Source organism: Canis lupus, chromosome 17 (genome assembly GCF_003254725.2).
Source record: "Canis lupus dingo isolate Sandy chromosome 17, ASM325472v2, whole genome shotgun sequence".
In the NCBI taxonomy this organism is placed as follows: Eukaryota; Metazoa; Chordata; class Mammalia; order Carnivora; family Canidae; genus Canis; species Canis lupus.
The window spans coordinates 39813231-39830172 of record NC_064259.1 but is presented as its reverse complement, the minus strand read 5'-3'; the positions used below and the strand labels follow the sequence as shown (position 1 = coordinate 39830172).

Below are 16942 nucleotides of genomic sequence, written 5' to 3'. Positions count from 1 at the left end.
AGGGTGATGTAGTTTTTTTTTTTTTTTTCCTCTTCCAACACAAGTACAAATGAAAGAGTTATTAAGAGTGTGGCTTTGCGGGGATCCCTGGGTGGCTCAGCGGTTTAGCTCCTGCCTTCAGCCCAGGGTGTGATCCTGGAGCCTTGGGATCGAGTCCCACATCAGGCTCCCTCATGGAGCCTGCTCCTCCCTCTGCCTGTGTCTCTGCCTCTCTCTCTCTCTCTCTCTCTCTCTCTCTCTTTCTCTCATGAATAAATAAATGGAATCTTTAAAAAAAAAAAAAAAGAATGTGGCTTTGGGGATGAGACAGGACTTGGGCAGGACTTATTAAACTCTTGATACCTTAGTCTCTACATCTGTTCAATGGGGAAAATGGCATCAACTTATAAGGCTGAGAGGGTCAAATGAAATACACAGAAATAGCTTGGGATAGTGCCTGACACAAGTTAACTCGTCAGTAAATATTATCTTTAGAGAAATCTGTTTACTCTTCTACGCAGACACTTTGGTGTCCTTGGCTCTTGCACCTACTTATCTGCTTACCTGAAATGATACTAGTGTCAGACAATATGATTTCAGAAATATTATATCCCATAGCAGCACTGAGCAACACACTCCCACCATTGTGGCCCCCTCTACAGAAGAGGTAAGATATATCACGTTATGTTTTATAATCAACATATATATTAAGAAGGTACATATGAAAACAATTGGAAGCAGATATGATTGCAGTGAATGTTTGATTTCATCAGTCTTACTGTATTAAGTAAATGGAGTCTTGATTAGCCAGTGCACTAGGGTGCATGGACAGCCATTCACCCAATCCGTCGTCTTCCCAAAAAGGTTGTGGTTATCACCGCCCTCACCCTAGACCAACAAGATTAGGGTTTCTGGCAACACCCCCAGGAGCATGGTGACAGATGGCCTTTGGCTTTTGAATACATCCCCTCCCCCACCCTCTTCCCTGGAACTGGCTGAGAAGCAACACTTGGAGGTAGAAGCAGTTGTGTCTCTAATTAACTCTAAAATGCAGTGCAATAGTTACCAAGCAGCTCACACAAATGAGGTGCTGTGCCACAGGCTGTTAGGCTCCAAGGCACAAATAAGTTTTGATTCCTGTGCCCAAAATGCTTAGGTGGAGGTGATGCAGGATCCATGAGTCTGGCTATGGGCTAGGAAGTCAGTGGGGCAGCACCATGTGTGAATGACCAGGAAGAGGGACTGAGCCAAGGCAAGGGGTAGTTAGGAAACCATTGCAAGATCAAGGGTGTTAGAAATGGGAAAAATATACTGTGGCAGTCGGTGGACAGGACTTAGTGACTCCCTCCTTACTAGCCAGCAGACAGTGAGGGAGAAGGTGAAGGGAAAGATTTCTAAGGTCTTTACTTGGGAGAGCACTGGAGAGTGGTGGGTCTGGGTGAGAAGCATTTGGGAAAAAGTGTTGTGTCTTGGGACACACTGACTTTTGGGTTCGTGTGCAGAACCTTTTCTGGTTCCTGAGGATATCCTCATAATTTGCTGTAGCCTCTGGATGGCCATAAACAGGTGATTCTGTGACAGTGTTTCTGTAATGGCACCTAGCTACGTAATCTTGGCCACATAGCACCTACATTATTTACCTAATATTTTTCTCTGAGTTGACTCACTTTTTTTAAAAAAAGGAGCTTCATTGGGCACCTGGGTGGCTCAGTGGTTGAGCATCTGCCTTTGGCTCAGGCTGTGACCCTGGGGTCCCAGGATGGAATCCCACATTAGGCTCCCTGCAGGGAGCCTGCTTCTCCCTCTGCCAGTGTCTCTGTGTCTCTCATAAATAAATTTTTTAAAATATTTATTTATTTATTTATTTATTTATTTATTTATTATTTATTTATAAATAAAGCTTTGTTAAAAGCATTCAAGAAATCACTTTTCGTTTTTTACATCTACAGTATACGTATATTTGAATGTCTATTAAAATGAATAGTTTAAGTTGATTAACAAATTGATGTTATTTAATAGAATTGAAATGGGAACTGAGAATGAGGTGCAAACACATCTCGGGCAGTGAGGAGTAGACGTGTGAGTGGGTGATGTGATGGTGTGTATAAAGTATCTATATGTAAAGAGTACCCACAATAAATGTTCCTATAGCCCTTCTACTGTCCTATCCTAGTTTCTTTGCCCTCACTTCAGGACAACCGCACAATCACTGGGTGGTGCCCCCTAGGTGAGTAACCCACTTGTGTCCACACGCTGCACGCACGCATGCACACAAGGATGGGACACAGGATCCTATACCTCAGGCTCCCTTATCAGGAGTGATGGCCCTGTGTCGACGTGGCTGGTGTGGCCTTATTCTTAGCATCCTTTATTGCCTGTGGGGTCAGAGAGCTCTCCTAGAACTGCTCACCGATGGAGGGACCTCCCCAGACATTTCCCACTTCCTGGTGCTCTGGAGTTGTTGACTTTGGCCAGCCCCTGGCCGCCGGAGTGCTGGAGAAGGGTCTGGAGGGAGGCTTTCACAGCTCTGTGCCCCGGGAGGCAGCTCCAGGCCGCCTGGCTGTTCTTTTGTGTTGTGTATTTTACTGGCCCTCGATAAGCACTTCCTGTTCCCCATTGATTATACACAGATCCTGCTTCCTTTCTCCTCAATACCTGGGATGCTTTCCAGCTTCTCCTCCCACGGGGGGAAATCCATAAACTTCAGAATTCCCAGGCCTGCTTTTTGGTCAATGGGCTTCATGCAAGCCATTATTCTTTTTACTGTCTGGTCACATTCTTTGTGGCTCCTTCACCTCTGTCTGGAAACTTTGTTCCTCATTATGCCAGCCTAGAGACAAATATTCCTGAGGCCTGGTCTTACCCTCTCTTCATAATAGTCAAAATATCTATATCTACCTTCAAGCATAAGTCACACCAAATAAATAGACTGCACCTCCGAGATCAACTTTAGTCAACTGTTAGTGGCTGCCTGGTGTATTAGGTTAAGGATTCTGAGGTCTTCACATAACCAATATAATGAAGAATGCCATGATCTGTTAGCCATGTCCACCATGGGCAGCCTTCATGCTCTGTATTTGCTACCCCAAAATTCCAAGGTGAGATTGGAGCTTCTAGAAGACCAAAAGCATGCTCTTGTACCCTTTGAGTCATACCATAAAAGTCCAAAGGTCTATTTCTTAGTGCCGACTGGGCATCAACTGGTTTGTGATCATGGGAAGTTCTAAATCCAGAAGCTTCCAGTAGGCTCGTTTTCCCCCTTTTTTTAAGTGAGGTTGATGATACTTGCCTTATCTTTATCTAGAGGTCATTAAAATGTCTCATGAGATAATTAATATAAAATGCTTTAAAAACTAAAATGATTACAAAGGTGTATCTTGCCCATGTGACCCAGCTCTCGTGCCACCTCTTGCATGAAGTTTTCCAGTTTATCTGTGAGAATCCTGTCTGCCACAACCCCTCTCTTCTATGAGCCTATCATTTGCTGACTTACATTCTAGTTATTTAAGCACTTAAAAAAAATCTCCCATTGCATATCATGCACAGAAACAGATACCTTTTGTAGGAGGTGCCCACATCATATTAATGGGGTGCTCCGGGCAGAGCTTTCACTCCATTGCAATCCGTTGTGTAAGTTGGCAGTTCTATAAGAATAGGAAGCCACCTGCTACCTTTACCTTAGTTTTTGTATTTTAGAAAGGTATTTCTAGGGGTGCCTGGGTGGCTCAGTTAAGTGTCTGCCCTGAGCTCAGGTCATGATCCCAGGGTCCTGGGATGGAGCCCCACACTGGGCTCCCTGCTCAGCAGGGCATCTGCTTCTCTTCCCTCTGTGAGCATGCTCTCTCTCAACTAAATAAATAAAATCTTTTAAAAAAATGAAGAAAGATATCTCTAGGGGCAAGTGATGGATGAACTAGAGATGGGGAGACAGAAGCAGTAGTGACATTATGGAGGAGGATTAGGGTGTTGATCTAGCACCCTATTCTTTGAGCTGGACACTGGACATTGTGTCAGTCCGGGGCATAGTAACCTTTGTGCACCACCTCCCCCTTCAGACTGTCTGGCTACCTCCTAGTGCTCCCTAGATGGAGTCTGGAGCAGAACGGACTCAGAGCCAGGAGACCAGAAGCAGAAAAAAGGCTGCCGCAGTAGCCCAGCCATGAGATAAGAAGGTCTTGAATCCCTACAGTCTAGAAAGAGGTCTAGAACCCATGGAAGCTGTTGGCCAACCGAAGGTGGAGAAGCGAAGACATGAAGGCAGATTTTGAGGTTTGTAGTTGGGGAAACTTGAAGACGGGCTGGGGAAAGAAAATTAAATCTAGGACACATTTTAGTAGCTTTGCTTACTCTTGCTATGATACAGCACATGGTCATTGTAAAAATTTCAAAGGGATAAGAAAAATGCAAAGAAGAAAGTAAGGAAGTTGCCCGAAATGCTAAAACCCAGTGATGACATTTTGGTAACTGTCCTTCCAGGTTCTTTAACTGGCTTTTCTCCCTAAACAGTTCATGGGAGACTTTTATTCAGGTCGATACAGGTGAATCAACCTGAGGGTACACAGAGCTCGAGACCATAGGAGGTAAGGGAGGGGAGGGCTTCCGGGTGGGAAACATGTTCCCCTAGATCTGCCAAATAATATGGGGTCTGCAGGAGGCCTGCAGGGTTTGGTAGATACAAAGCTACCTCTCTTTCTCAAGTCCTCAGTGCCCTTGCAGTGATAGAGACAGATGAGTGACTGGAACAAAAGCCAGACCACTGAGTGCTGAGGCATGGATGGGAAGGTGGTGAGGAAGGGGAGCAGCCAGCCAGCAGAAGGACTGGAAGGGAAGCAGGGAGATGGCCATGCACTAGCTCCCCTGCCCACTAAGCTCCAAGCAGCAGTGGCAGCTTCCTGCCCCCCCCCCCCACTTCCACACTCATCCACCCCACAGGCTATACCCTTAGATCAGCCCTTCTTCAGATGGGCAGATGCAGTAGAGGTTGCACCATGCTTTGTAACTCTTGAGGAGCCACGGAAATCCTTTTCCTGCACAGCTCACCAAGGCTGCCATTGCCCTGGCAGTTGCCATACCTTCCCTCCTTCCCCACCCCCCCCGCTCCGGAGGTGGTAAGTCTACTTCCTCTTGGCCACATACATCTTTTGCGTGTCCTTCAGATCATTACCTATACATGTGACAATTCCCAGCCTCACAGCAAGAGAAATGCAAATTGGTATAAGGAGCTACCGTTTTTCACCTGTCAGTTTGGCAAAGATCAGTATGTTTGATGACCCTGTGGGCAAGGTTATAAGCTCTTTTTTATGTTACTGGTAACAGTGTAGACTGAGAAATTTGATAATACTTCTCAAAACCTAAACCTTTGACCTGGCAGCTCTCCTCCCAGCTGGGAAAGTAATCTACAGCTGTGTTAATACGTGAGCATATGATGAGTGTTCGAGGATATTCATTGCAGCAAAGACTGGGAAGCACTTACATGTCTGTGAATATGGACTGTTTGTAGATTACAGCATTTCTGTACAGTGGATACCATGGAGCCATTCCACAGAATAAATCCGCTCTAGTAAGGTGCTAGGTGAGCAAGGTGGGGGTGCATATGTGCAGGCCAGAGAACAGGGCACAAAGCTCTGTGCAGGGGCCTAGGCTCTTCAGCCAAGTCTGAGCCCACACTGGGGGCCGGGATAGATGATCTTACCTGAAAAGGGGAGAGTGTTGCCAGTATAGACCAGACATGGCCATGACACGGCCCAAGGCAGAAGGGAGAGAAAGAGGGAGCAGGCTGGGTTCAGCTGAGGGAAAGGAGGGCCAGGTGTCCAAGGCCACTTCCTACAAAGCTGCCCTATGGTGACTATGTCACCATATGTGTCCAGCAGTGAGAACAGAAACTGCCCAGGCCAAGCCGACCCCAAGATCACAGCCAGTGTGAGAGGCTGCCTAGATGGAGGAGGCCTGTAGTTCTAAGCTTCAGAAATGAGGACCCAGTAGCGATTTGTGTAGCTTTGACTTTGTTTTGGATGCCCAGTGCTCTAGGGGCAGAGTTTCCCTGTGTCTTCTGAAAGGAGCACACAGAGAGATCTGCCTGTCTAGAGGGTCCAACCCTGCATCCAGACCTTGGGCCCACGTTAGCCAAGGACCGCATGCATCGGCCTTCCAGGGTCTGTGAACAGAGCCAACAGCCCCAGCAAGCCAGAGCCCCCCTCAGCCCCTGCCTGCGGGCGATGTGTACCAGAGCCAGTTGCTACCCCACCAATCATCAGCTTCTCTCCCCAACCCTGCTGTCAGGGACTCACTGTGGTAGCTTGGAATCAGCTGTGGTGGGAATATTTGCACTGCGAAACCGGCAACTGCTGCAGAGCGGGGTTTTTGTTTGGGTTTTTGCTTGGAGAGCTGGTCATCACACATTCAGTAGCAAACCACTGAGCAGGACTTCTCCACCTGTAGCACCCAGAGATGAGTGAGTGGTCGGCTCTCTTAATTAGCTCTTCCCTGTCCCTGGGGAAAGTACAGGTAATAGGCTCCTTGAGAAAAGTAACTTTAAATTTTAATGACTACACACATATTTCCTGAGAGCTCATCGGGTGCTCAGCCCTGTGCCTGGTCCTTTCCCAAGTGACTTCTGCACTAGATAAAAAAATTCTTCCAGATGGTAGCTGCTATTATTCCCATGTTACAAATGAGAAACCAGAGATGCTGAAAGATGGGTAGCCTCCTCAGGTCCAGCTTGTGAGCAGAGGCCAGTGAGGACTCCAGAGTCTGTTTCTTGAGTACCTCCATGCAGTCTCCACTCTTGGGAACCCACTGGGGTTTAGACACACATTTCATGTTTTTCTTCCATGGGAGGCCATCTGGTCCAGGTCCCTGCCTGCAGGCCACTGAAGTAAAATACCCCCATTTTAAAGGTGAAATGTTCAAGTGGCACCCTGGTGGGTCAGTCGGTTGGGCATCTGACTCTTGGTCTTGGCTCAGGGCATGATCTCAGGTCATGGGATCAAGCTCTGTGTTGGGCTCCAGGGAGTCTGCTTGAAGATTCTCTCCCTCGGCCTCCCACCCTCCGAGCTGTTGCTCTCTCTTTCAAATAAAAGAGACATAGGCAGAGGGAGAAGCGGGCTCCCCACAGGCACTTGATCCTAGGAGCCTGGGGTCATGACCTGAGCCAAAGGCAAATGCAAAACCAACCTTTGGTCAAGTCTGGTTTGCAGAATTGCCAGATTCTACGAGTTGGAAGAGGAAGAGAATAGTTGAAGACCATCCAGGAAAGAAGGGAATTATTTGACAGAATGGGCAGGGAATAGGTGTTTATGGGAACACTGAAACCTAACCAATCCACTCTTATTTTTGAGTTTACTCTTCAGTCATGAAATATTTTTAGAGCCCCTCCACTGCCAATGCAAAGGAGGGGCTCCAAAAATATTTGCTGACCTAAATGCTGTGACAGGTGCTTCAGAGAAAAAAGTCATTTTGTTGGTTTAAAACACTGCAGAAATGTGGTTCTAAATAAGTTTTTTAAATAAATAAATAAAGTTTTCCAAGGAAAATTATATATGTCTTATTACATGAAAAATTAGCTTGTATTAAGACATTTTGGATTTATTTGTAACAACTCACCTATTAACAAAAACTTAAGAAGGAACCCCACCTTCTACACATGAGCAAAACAAAGAAGGTGATTGTGTGTTTGGGATTTAGTGCCACCCACAAAACTAAGCGAGTGTAGAAACTACTCATCTTTAGCAAAGAAAATAAGGGATAAGAGTATAAACTTTGCTTTTTATACTTCTCCCAGAACATTGTCTAATTCATCATGTTTGGAAACCAGTTCTAAATACTTTCACTTTATCTTCAGTGATTTCCTGAAACGAAACATTTGTTCTTAGTTGGGAGAGCATTTCTGTCTCCCCACTAATGAGCCCATTGCTCAATGTTGGTAGACTTTCAAATTTAGATCAACTTCTGTCCATTTCGACAGAAGATAGAGGATCTTTAACAGGCCTCCAGGAACTGGCAGGGTTGGGTGTCACAGCCTCCAAGCTGCATTTACAAATTCTTGGCGATAGTAGGCCAATTAACCGGAGAGCCAATCACTCGAGTGAAAGGAGCTCCGTTATGTGTGTTCCACATCTCTAAAGGATTCAGAAAAGACCGGACAACCCAGTGTTAGAGATGTGGAACCTAGGGCTTAGGAGGTTGGTAAGTACTTAAGGTTTAACATGGGACAGGGTCTGGATGCATCATGAATGCTGTCTTCTCGGCGAGAAAGTGGGGATGTGGATGTGACCCTTGAGGACCTTATGGTCCAAAGGATAGAAAGCATTTGTAAATGGATAACAACAACACAGCATGACGAGTGCCATGGGAACACCCAAGACAGCTGAAGCCCAGAGGTGAGAGTGACTGGCACTTTGTGGGGAGCTGGGAAGGTGACCTTGGGACAGGGTTTTGAAGAAAGGGTTAGAGTTTCCTTTGAGTAAAGGATACTCCAGGCTGGAGAGCAGCCGAGCAAATGGCACAGAGTGTAGTAGTAGAAACTGAAGTGCAGTTGGCATCGAGGTGGGGGAGGGGAGGTTGAGGGGGTGCTAGGAGTAGATGGATAGGGGAACCGGGAGGGTTGAAACTAGAAGGTATAGGTTGGCCCCAAATTCCTGGGGAGTTGAGGACTTTATCCCTTGGCCCCCAGCAGCCAACCAGGAAAAGATTTTAAGCAAGGAGGAGATCTGATGAGTTAGTTGGATTTTGTTTTGGTGTTTTGTTTAAGCAGGCTTCATGCCCAAAGTGGGACTCAAACTCATGACCCTGAGATGAAGGATCGCTTGCTCTACTGACTGAGCCATCCAGGCACCCCCTGATGAGTTAGTTTTTATTATTGTTAAATTTTTTTAAAGATTTTATTCATGAGAAACCCACAGAGAGAGAGAGGGACAGAGGCAGAGGGAGAAGGAGGCTCCTTGCAGGGAGCTCGATATGGGACTCGATCCCGCACCCAGGATCACGCCCTGAGCCGAAGGCAGATGCTCAACCACTGAGCCACCCAGGTGTCCCATGAGTTAGTTTTTATTTATTTATTTATTTTTTAATTTTTATTTATTTATGATAGTCACACAGAGAGAGAGAGAGGGAGGCAGAGACACAGGCAGAGGGAGAAGCAGGCTCCATGCACCGGGAGCCCGACGTGGGATTTGATCCCGGGTCTCCAGGATCACGCCCTGGGCCAAAGGCATGCGCCAAACCTCTGCGCCACCCAGGGATCCCGAGCTAGTTTTTAGAAGCTAAACTCTTAGAGAATTTGGGGAGCCCTTGCAGTAGTCCCGATGAGGAATGATTACATCCCCAACTGTGGCAGAATGTAAAGAGCAACTGATCACTGATTCCTAAGTTTTCATTTATAATACGATTCTTTGTGTTAAAATATTGCATTTTGCCCAATGTCCTTGTCACTGTGTGGTGGATAGCTGTCTGTCTGCCTGTGGGCTTGGGTTTCTATCCTGTCTTCCTGGGTGGCTGCACGCACCGTATGGTTTCCTAAGAGGGAGGTCTGGGGGACCCCTCTTCTCTATTCGAGGGGCTCTGGCTTTGGGGTTCCAGAGTGTCTGTTTATCACTGGGGACCAGAGAGGCAGGAAAGAGTGGTCATCTAAACTGAGAGGCTTCTGCTGTGGTAGCACAGAAACCGCGGGACAGGAAAGCTTGAGGAAAGGCCCTTCCTTGTGCTGCTGGCCTGTCGCTATCACCAAGAAATGGAAGGAATTCTGTGGGGTGGGATGTTCTCACCTGGGAAGCTTTTGGAGATGACTAGTTTCCATCCTTCTAAATGTAGTGCACCCCTTCTGGGAGCACCGCTGTTGATTCTGTAACATGAAGCTTTGCTTCCTCTCTTGCCTGGGCCCTGCCTAAAGGGTTTTCTGTGAGAACATGTGAATGGGGAGAATGTGGGCGTTACCCAGAGTCCTGTAGAGTCCTGTCCGCACCACTGCAAGCTTGGAAGGGGCAGATTTGGCCCAGGGGTGGGTGGGAGGGGGGGGCGCGTTGCTGCCTTCTGGGAGGTGGAGGGTTAATCTCCGTAGCTCATTGGCAGTTCTGCCTCTGTACGGGGCATGCTGGGATTTCCTCCCAGCTGTTTTACATCATGAAGATTTGTATGTTGGGGAAATTCCAGGGCACAGCTGCAATTAATCTGCTGCAGAGTCTTCAAGCTAAGCAGGGATCCTGTAGGAACGATTCTCCGCCTCCCTGCAGGAAAGGGGGTTCTGGCTGTCTGGTTAGAGCACCCTTCAGAGGCACCCTTCCCTGGGCCCGAGTCGAATGGAAATAGCCCACCTGGCCAAGCATTCACCCCAAGGAGGCCACTGAGGAGGGGCCAAGAAGCAGAAAGGGAGCCAGAGCATGAAGGAAAAGAGGTGCAGCCCCCCCTTATAAATCATAAAGCCAAGATAACACGGATAGCAACACTTGATAAAGATATCACAAAAAGGAAAACCTTTGTTCACTCTTCCTTAGGAATGAATGGAAAAGTAAAAGTCTTAAGACACTCGTGGTTAGCATTCCACAATACAGAGCAAGAATGAACAGGCAACCATCACCAAACCAAGGTTTACCTGGGAAATGCAAGAGTGCTTTCGTGTAAGAAAAATCCGTCACAAAAAAAAAAAAAAAAAAGAAAAATCTGTCACTGTATACACATTACAGCTGAGTCAAATAAGAGAAAGCACATGACCATTTTGGTGGCTCTGGGAGAGTTCAACAACTGTTCAAGGAAAACAATTTAAAAGTATGAACAGAAGCGTCCTTCCTTAATAAAGACAGGTTCTAAACCATAGCCTCAGTCTACTTAACTGGGAACTACAATAGCGTCAGCTCCCCAACTGTGTTCTGTGGAACGCCAATCCCCAGAAAGAGTTTTCTAGATTCCATAAGAGTAGGGAACTGCGTCTCTGTCCTGTCTCAGTCACGACATACGGTAAATCATATGTAAACATGCATATGTAAATCAAGAGTGGTAATACTCACCATTTGGATCTGGTTCTTTCTCTCTTTCTTTCTTTTTTTAAAAAAAGATTTTATTTATTTATTTGAGAGAGAGACAGAGATGGGGGGGGGGCGGAGTGAGAGGAAGAAGAAGATTCCACTGAGCAGAGCCTGATTGGAGGCTGGATCCCAGGACCCTGGGATCATGGCCTGAGCCAAAGGCAGATACTTAACCGACTGAACCACCCAGGTGCCTGAGGACTGGTTTTTTCTTTCTGTTTTTGAGCATCAGAAGAGAGTACTTATCTCAGACAGCATCTCATGAGCGCCAGCCATTGCTATTGCTTGGCCATCAGTTGCATTGATGCCACACAGGTTCCGTATTTTACATAAGGCAGGGAGGTAGCCGGACCATCTCCACTATGCTGCAGCCTGAGCATGATGCACTGGTCAGGAGCCAGGTATAATCAGTGGGATGGAACCTAGACTAAGCTTGGAGAAACCTGAATTTTTAATTTGCCCACATGGCACTATCACGTGAAGACTATAGGCTTAACCACACCTCTCTTAATCCCCAAGGACATGATCCCACTGATAGCTGGCCCCATGGTAATTTGTGGGGCTGGCTTCAGATAAAAAGTGCAGACAAAGAGAATTTTATTGCCACTAAACATTGGGTTAGGCCCGACCCAGGAATTCTGAGTTGCCCAGCCACCTCCACATTTCTGGTGCTGAGGTGGGAGAGGATTACAGGGGTGCTGCTGGCTCCTGCTGTCTGGATTCATGGTTCTGGGAAGCTCAGCTATCTGTTTCGAATGCTCCTTTCTTCAGAATTGCGATCCAGAGTCATTTGATAGCTAAGCTACAGTGGGCTCCAATGTCTTTTTATAGGTCTACCCCCACCCCCCTTCATCACTTGTTTCAAAATCTTCAAAAGGCAGGAAAGTAGAAAGAGGGAGGAGACAATCCTTCATCTTCCCGCCTCCCAGAATGAATCCTTACTTGTGCACATGCACACCTGCACCTTGGTGCCCTCCACCCCACCCCCATTGGCTGCAGCAGGAACAGTTCTGGACCAGAACTGCTCTCTCCAAATGTCTGACAGATCTCTATGGAGCCAGGCTTCAGTGCTGGATAAGGCTAAAGGTTTTCACCTACCTCTAAGCTTCCAAGTCTCAGTTAGAGTCATTGAGTGAGAGGGAACCCTACAGAGAAAAGAGGACAGTGTTGTCTCTTCCACCCACTGGAATTCCAGGCAGTGGGTAGATCAGACACCAAGTGTGTGATAGACAATCGGAAACAAGTAGCTATTACTAAAAGCACTTGCTCTGAGTATGTGTGTCTCTGCATGTTTACACCTCAAGAGCCCGAGTCCGAAGGCAATCCCTCATGCAGCTCATAGTCTAGGAGTACCAGCTCTCCAGCCTCTAGAGCAGTGATTCTCACTGAGGGACGTTTGGCAGTCTGGGGACATTTTTGGTTTTCACAAATGGGCAGGAGAATGGGAGCTACTGGCATTTGGTAGGTAGAGGCTAGAGAAGCTACTACACATCCATCCTGCAGTGCACAGGACAGCCCGCACAATACTCAGCCCAAAATGCCAGTAGTGTCACAGCTGAGAAACCCTGCACTAGACTCCATAAGCCAGCTCTGGCTCACGACCCCAGAGGTCAGCAGATAATGTTCTTTCCCAAACTAGGATTCAGATGGGTTCTTATCTGAGAACATCTCTGGTAAGCCAACAAGGCTGAAGATGTTCAGCGTGTGTCTTTAGGACTCCCAATTAGGAAACCAGATGCTGGTAGAGTTGGTGGGTTTCGGGAACCCTCCTACTCTGTTTCATGTTGGGGGTGGATTCGGAACACTTCTCTTGAGCATGTGGTATTCGTGATTGTAGTTCAACTTCCAAAAATAAACAAATGTGCAGGTTGTTGCTTCTAGAGAAACATCCCTATAGGAGAATGTTGATGTGTATATATATTCATTCAGCTCTGAGGTGGCCAGCCCTGTGCAAGCCAGAAAGGGAGAGAGAAAAATCCATCCGAGCAAAGAAAAAGCTGGGGTGGGGACACGGTTTCAAGAGGTGATGTTATGGGAAGCGTTCTGACTCATGTTGCAGTGAACGGTGTGAGGTTTGAAGTCAAGGGACCTCAGCGGCAGCTCTCCCATAAAGTTGGGCTGGTCACCCTGTGTTTACCTCCATTAGCTCCTCTGAAAACTTGGGACAGTTACCCCTACTTGTAACAGCAGGGTTGCTGTGAAGATGAAACCAGTTTACATATGTGAAAAGGCTTTGGAAACTGCTCGCGTGGCACACAGGTTATTCACTGAGGAAATGAGTTTTAACTAATGATTCCAGTGTTTGCCCAGTCCTTTTAACTTGCCAAAGGCATTGAAATCCCAGTTAATTCATCTAGGAAGTGTTGGCTCTGGGCAGGGTAAGGGATGAGTGGGGGTGGAAAGGGTCAGCAGAGGCAGGAACAGAATTGTAGTCAATATGGCAGCGGGGAGGGGGAGAGGGGTACATACCCGAGGGCCCGGAGTGGAGACTGTTCTTTATAGGGTTCCCACTTCCCACGCCTCCCACAGCCAGGCCCACTTGGCACATCCCACCTGCAGTGTGTGACTCACTGGCCTTCTGTAGGTGTGTCCTATGGCTACTATCCTTGCCTGTGGACATTGTTTTGAAAGCCCAGAGCCTGCCCCTCTCAGCCCATTTTTTTGTGGCTGATGAGGAGCAAAGGGGCGCTGCCCATCCTACTTTTCCAATCCTGCATACGTAGCTCCAGACCAAATCACAATTTCTTTTTTCCCTGAAATTGAATGACCAGAGCAAGGGATAACTCAGAGACTTACTTCTGTCTCTCTGAAACTCTTCCTGGAGCCATCATTTCTCATTGGAGGTGTAATTTTCAAAGTAACCTCAAGAATTCTGTGAAGAGGCTGCATAGCTGGTCTGCTGCCCAGAAGCACTGTATCAGTGTTGACACTAGGACAACATGTGTGCTTTAGCCCCTGGCAAAGACTAATGGTTTGCTTATGGAAATGATAGCTGCCGTTTTTCAAATGTCTCCCACGTGTGAAGCGCTGTGTTCCATACTTGACATTGTCCCTAATCCTTCTCACAACAAGTAAAGTCGTTGACCTAGCCTTGCTTTACAGATGAAGAAACCGAGACTCAGAGTTGTTAAGACACTTGTACAGGGTTGCACAGCCTCCATTGGACATAGTGAGACCCTGAACCCATGAGCATTTGATTCCAGACCCCAAATGAGCTCACCCAGGGCCCCTCACTTCCTCCCCACTCATTCTCTTCCAGGCCCTTGCCAAAGACTGCCACGCCAAGGTTGAGGAGAGGCGTTTTATTCCAAGAAAGTGTGTTTGCATGTGTGTGTAATGTTGAGGGTTTACTGTTTGGTTTGGATTTTCTGCAATAATACAGGGTAAGGTACGGGGTCATCTTTCCAAGGTTAAGAAACGCTGTAGCTTGAAGTTAAATCCGCATCTTTGAGTAAGGATAGATGTGACTCATGACTCTTCGAGTGTTGGGCAGATGGTTTTTATCCATTCACTCCCCCAGCTACTCCTGGAGGCCATTTCTTAGGTAGTATTGTGTGTGATACTAGAAGTGATGGGAATGGGACAAGATCACCATCTGGGAGCTCTTGGTCCCTTGATGAGCCCTGCTTGTCCCATGACTGGAGCAAGGGGAACCTGACCTTAGCGATGGGCTCTTGGGATACAATGGTTGGTGAGCTGTTGTGAGTGTCCCCCACAAAATGATGGAGGTGGGGGTGGGGGTGATTATAAGCATGTGCCCTCCCCAGAGATGGTAAGGAGTGTGTGCAGGAGCAGTAAACCAACAGTAGTAACTGCAGAGGCCTCCTCTGCCCTCTCGGGGTGCTCGCGAGACCTCAGCTCACCAGATGCCTTGTGTCTTCTGTCCCCTGTGCAGTACCTGCAGATGAAATGGCCCCTCCTCGATGTCCCCTCCAGTGCCACGGTCAAGGACACCAGGTCACCATCCCCAGCACACTTGGTAAGTCTGTTTCCCCTTCAAGTGCCAGAGGGATACTCTCCCTCGCCTCACCCGGCGTCCAGGCGTCCCCTCCACCTTCCCGAAGCCGATGGGGTCTAGCAGTGTTGCCCCAGGGTGTGCCTCGGGTGAAGAGCTGAGCAGGCAGGGGTGTAGTGGTGTTACCTGTGTGCTCTTCCACCCCTTCCACCTGAACACACACACACGTACCACCAGGATGCTGTGTGATTAGAAACGCCTGGCCTGACCCTGACTGGTGCCCCTGGTCCTTCCCGCTGCCTTCAGAATCCCTCCGCCCCTCCACCTGGGCAGCGGTGGTGTCCTTTCTCTCTGCTGGAGCTCCTTCTGCCTTGCCACTTCTCCTCTTAGCTACAGGCAACAGCAGTTGAAGAGGCTCTTTTATACAGGATGTCATAGGAAAGAATTAATTAAAACACGTGCAAACAAAAACCCCAGCAGGGTAGCTTAGGGCAGCTCAGGCCTTTGTGTCAAGCACTGCAGCAGCTAAGCCCGGGAGGAAGATCTGGCTGGTCCTGGGAGGCAGGAGCAATGGGGTCCGAGCAGGTCTCCCCTCCTCAGGACTTAGAGTGGACTGATGTCCATGAGATGGTCCCAGGACATTGCCTTCCAGGACGTTTCTTAGGAGCTCGGGCATTCTCATCCCTAGCTTTAAGACCCACACACCCCTAAGGTAACTGGTGGTACACACTGTACGGTGAGCCTCAGAATCATAGAGGGTGCAGCTAAAAGGAACCCCACTGGCATGACCTACACATTCTACAGACAAGGAGACTTGGGAAAACATGGCGATAGATAGATAGATAGATAGATAGATAGATAGATAGATAGATATTATCTGTTTATTTGAGATAGAAAGAGAGAGCATGAGCAGGGAGGAAGGGCAGAGGGAGGAGCATGAGACTTGATCCCAGGACCCTGAGATCACGACCTGAGCCAAAGACAGATGCTTAACCGACTGAGCCACCCCGGTGCTCCAATGTGGTGGTGTTTAAAATATTGTTATGGAAAATTTCACCTGATCCCTTTACCCACACTCCCCCTCCTACTACCCTGGGTTGCTTTAAAGTTAATCCCAGACATATTATTTCATCTCATTTTAAGATACTCTGACAGCCTTTTTTCATTAAAAGCTTAGAGTCTAGTTAAGAAAGAAGATCTACATAGAAGATAAGTAAAGGCTCGATGAGCCCATATGATTTCCAGTAACTATGAGAGCGGCTTATGGAGGCAGAGCCCTTGGAAGTTTATAATGTCATGTGTAGTTCTCAGGTGACTGTCGCTGCCATCCACTGGTGAGACAGGTGGGGAGAGCCATCTCCCACCGTCTCGAGGAGAGACCAGTGACAGTGTAGGGAACAGTGACCAGGCAGCTGTCCCGTGCAGGCTGCCTCTGGGAGGCTCTGTGGTCAATCACCAAGGCCTGAGCAGCCCCAGGAGCAGGCCCAGGTGGTATCTCTCTGGTCCTCAGGAGTCCCATTTGGCGTGGCCCAGCCTGAGGTCTTGATGCCCTCTAGTGGTCAGTCACGGTGGAGGACATGGCATCCCACATCCACTCTGCCACAAACCTGGCCTGTCCCCTCCTGGCACAGCTATCTCTCTTTAACTGTTTCAAGTCTTTGTTCACCTCCCACCCATCCTGTGGCATCTTCCAGCCCACTCCAGTGGACCCTGAGACAGCACGGCCCTCCCTCTTCTCCTCCCTCCACATAACTGTCTCTCTGCATGTTGTCTAAAATCTCTATCTAGGGGTGCCTGGGTGGCTCAGTCAGTTGGGTATCTGCTTTTGCTCGACTCATGATCCCGGGGTCCTGGGATCGAGTCCCACATCAGGTTCCCTGCTCATCAGGGAGCCTGCTTCACCCTCTCCCTCTGTCTGCTGTCCTGCCTGCTTGTGCTCACTCTCTCAACTCTTTCTCTCTCTCTCTCTCTCTCTCTCTCTCTGTCAAATAAA

At 48.0% G+C, this 16942-nt stretch overlaps 1 protein-coding gene across 1 annotated transcript in view; it reads left to right on the top strand.

Moving 5' to 3' along the window:
• The window catches only part of TCF7L1 (transcription factor 7 like 1), a gene marked incomplete at its 5' end in the record, with an annotated part of 159748 nt that overhangs the window by 124038 nt on the left and 18768 nt on the right, over nucleotides 1-16942 (top strand). The window contains one exon of the mRNA XM_025453769.3: nucleotides 14890-14973. Within this exon, the coding sequence (XP_025309554.2) occupies nucleotides 14890-14973 (84 nt within the window). The remainder of the gene's footprint in view (nucleotides 1-14889; nucleotides 14974-16942) is intronic.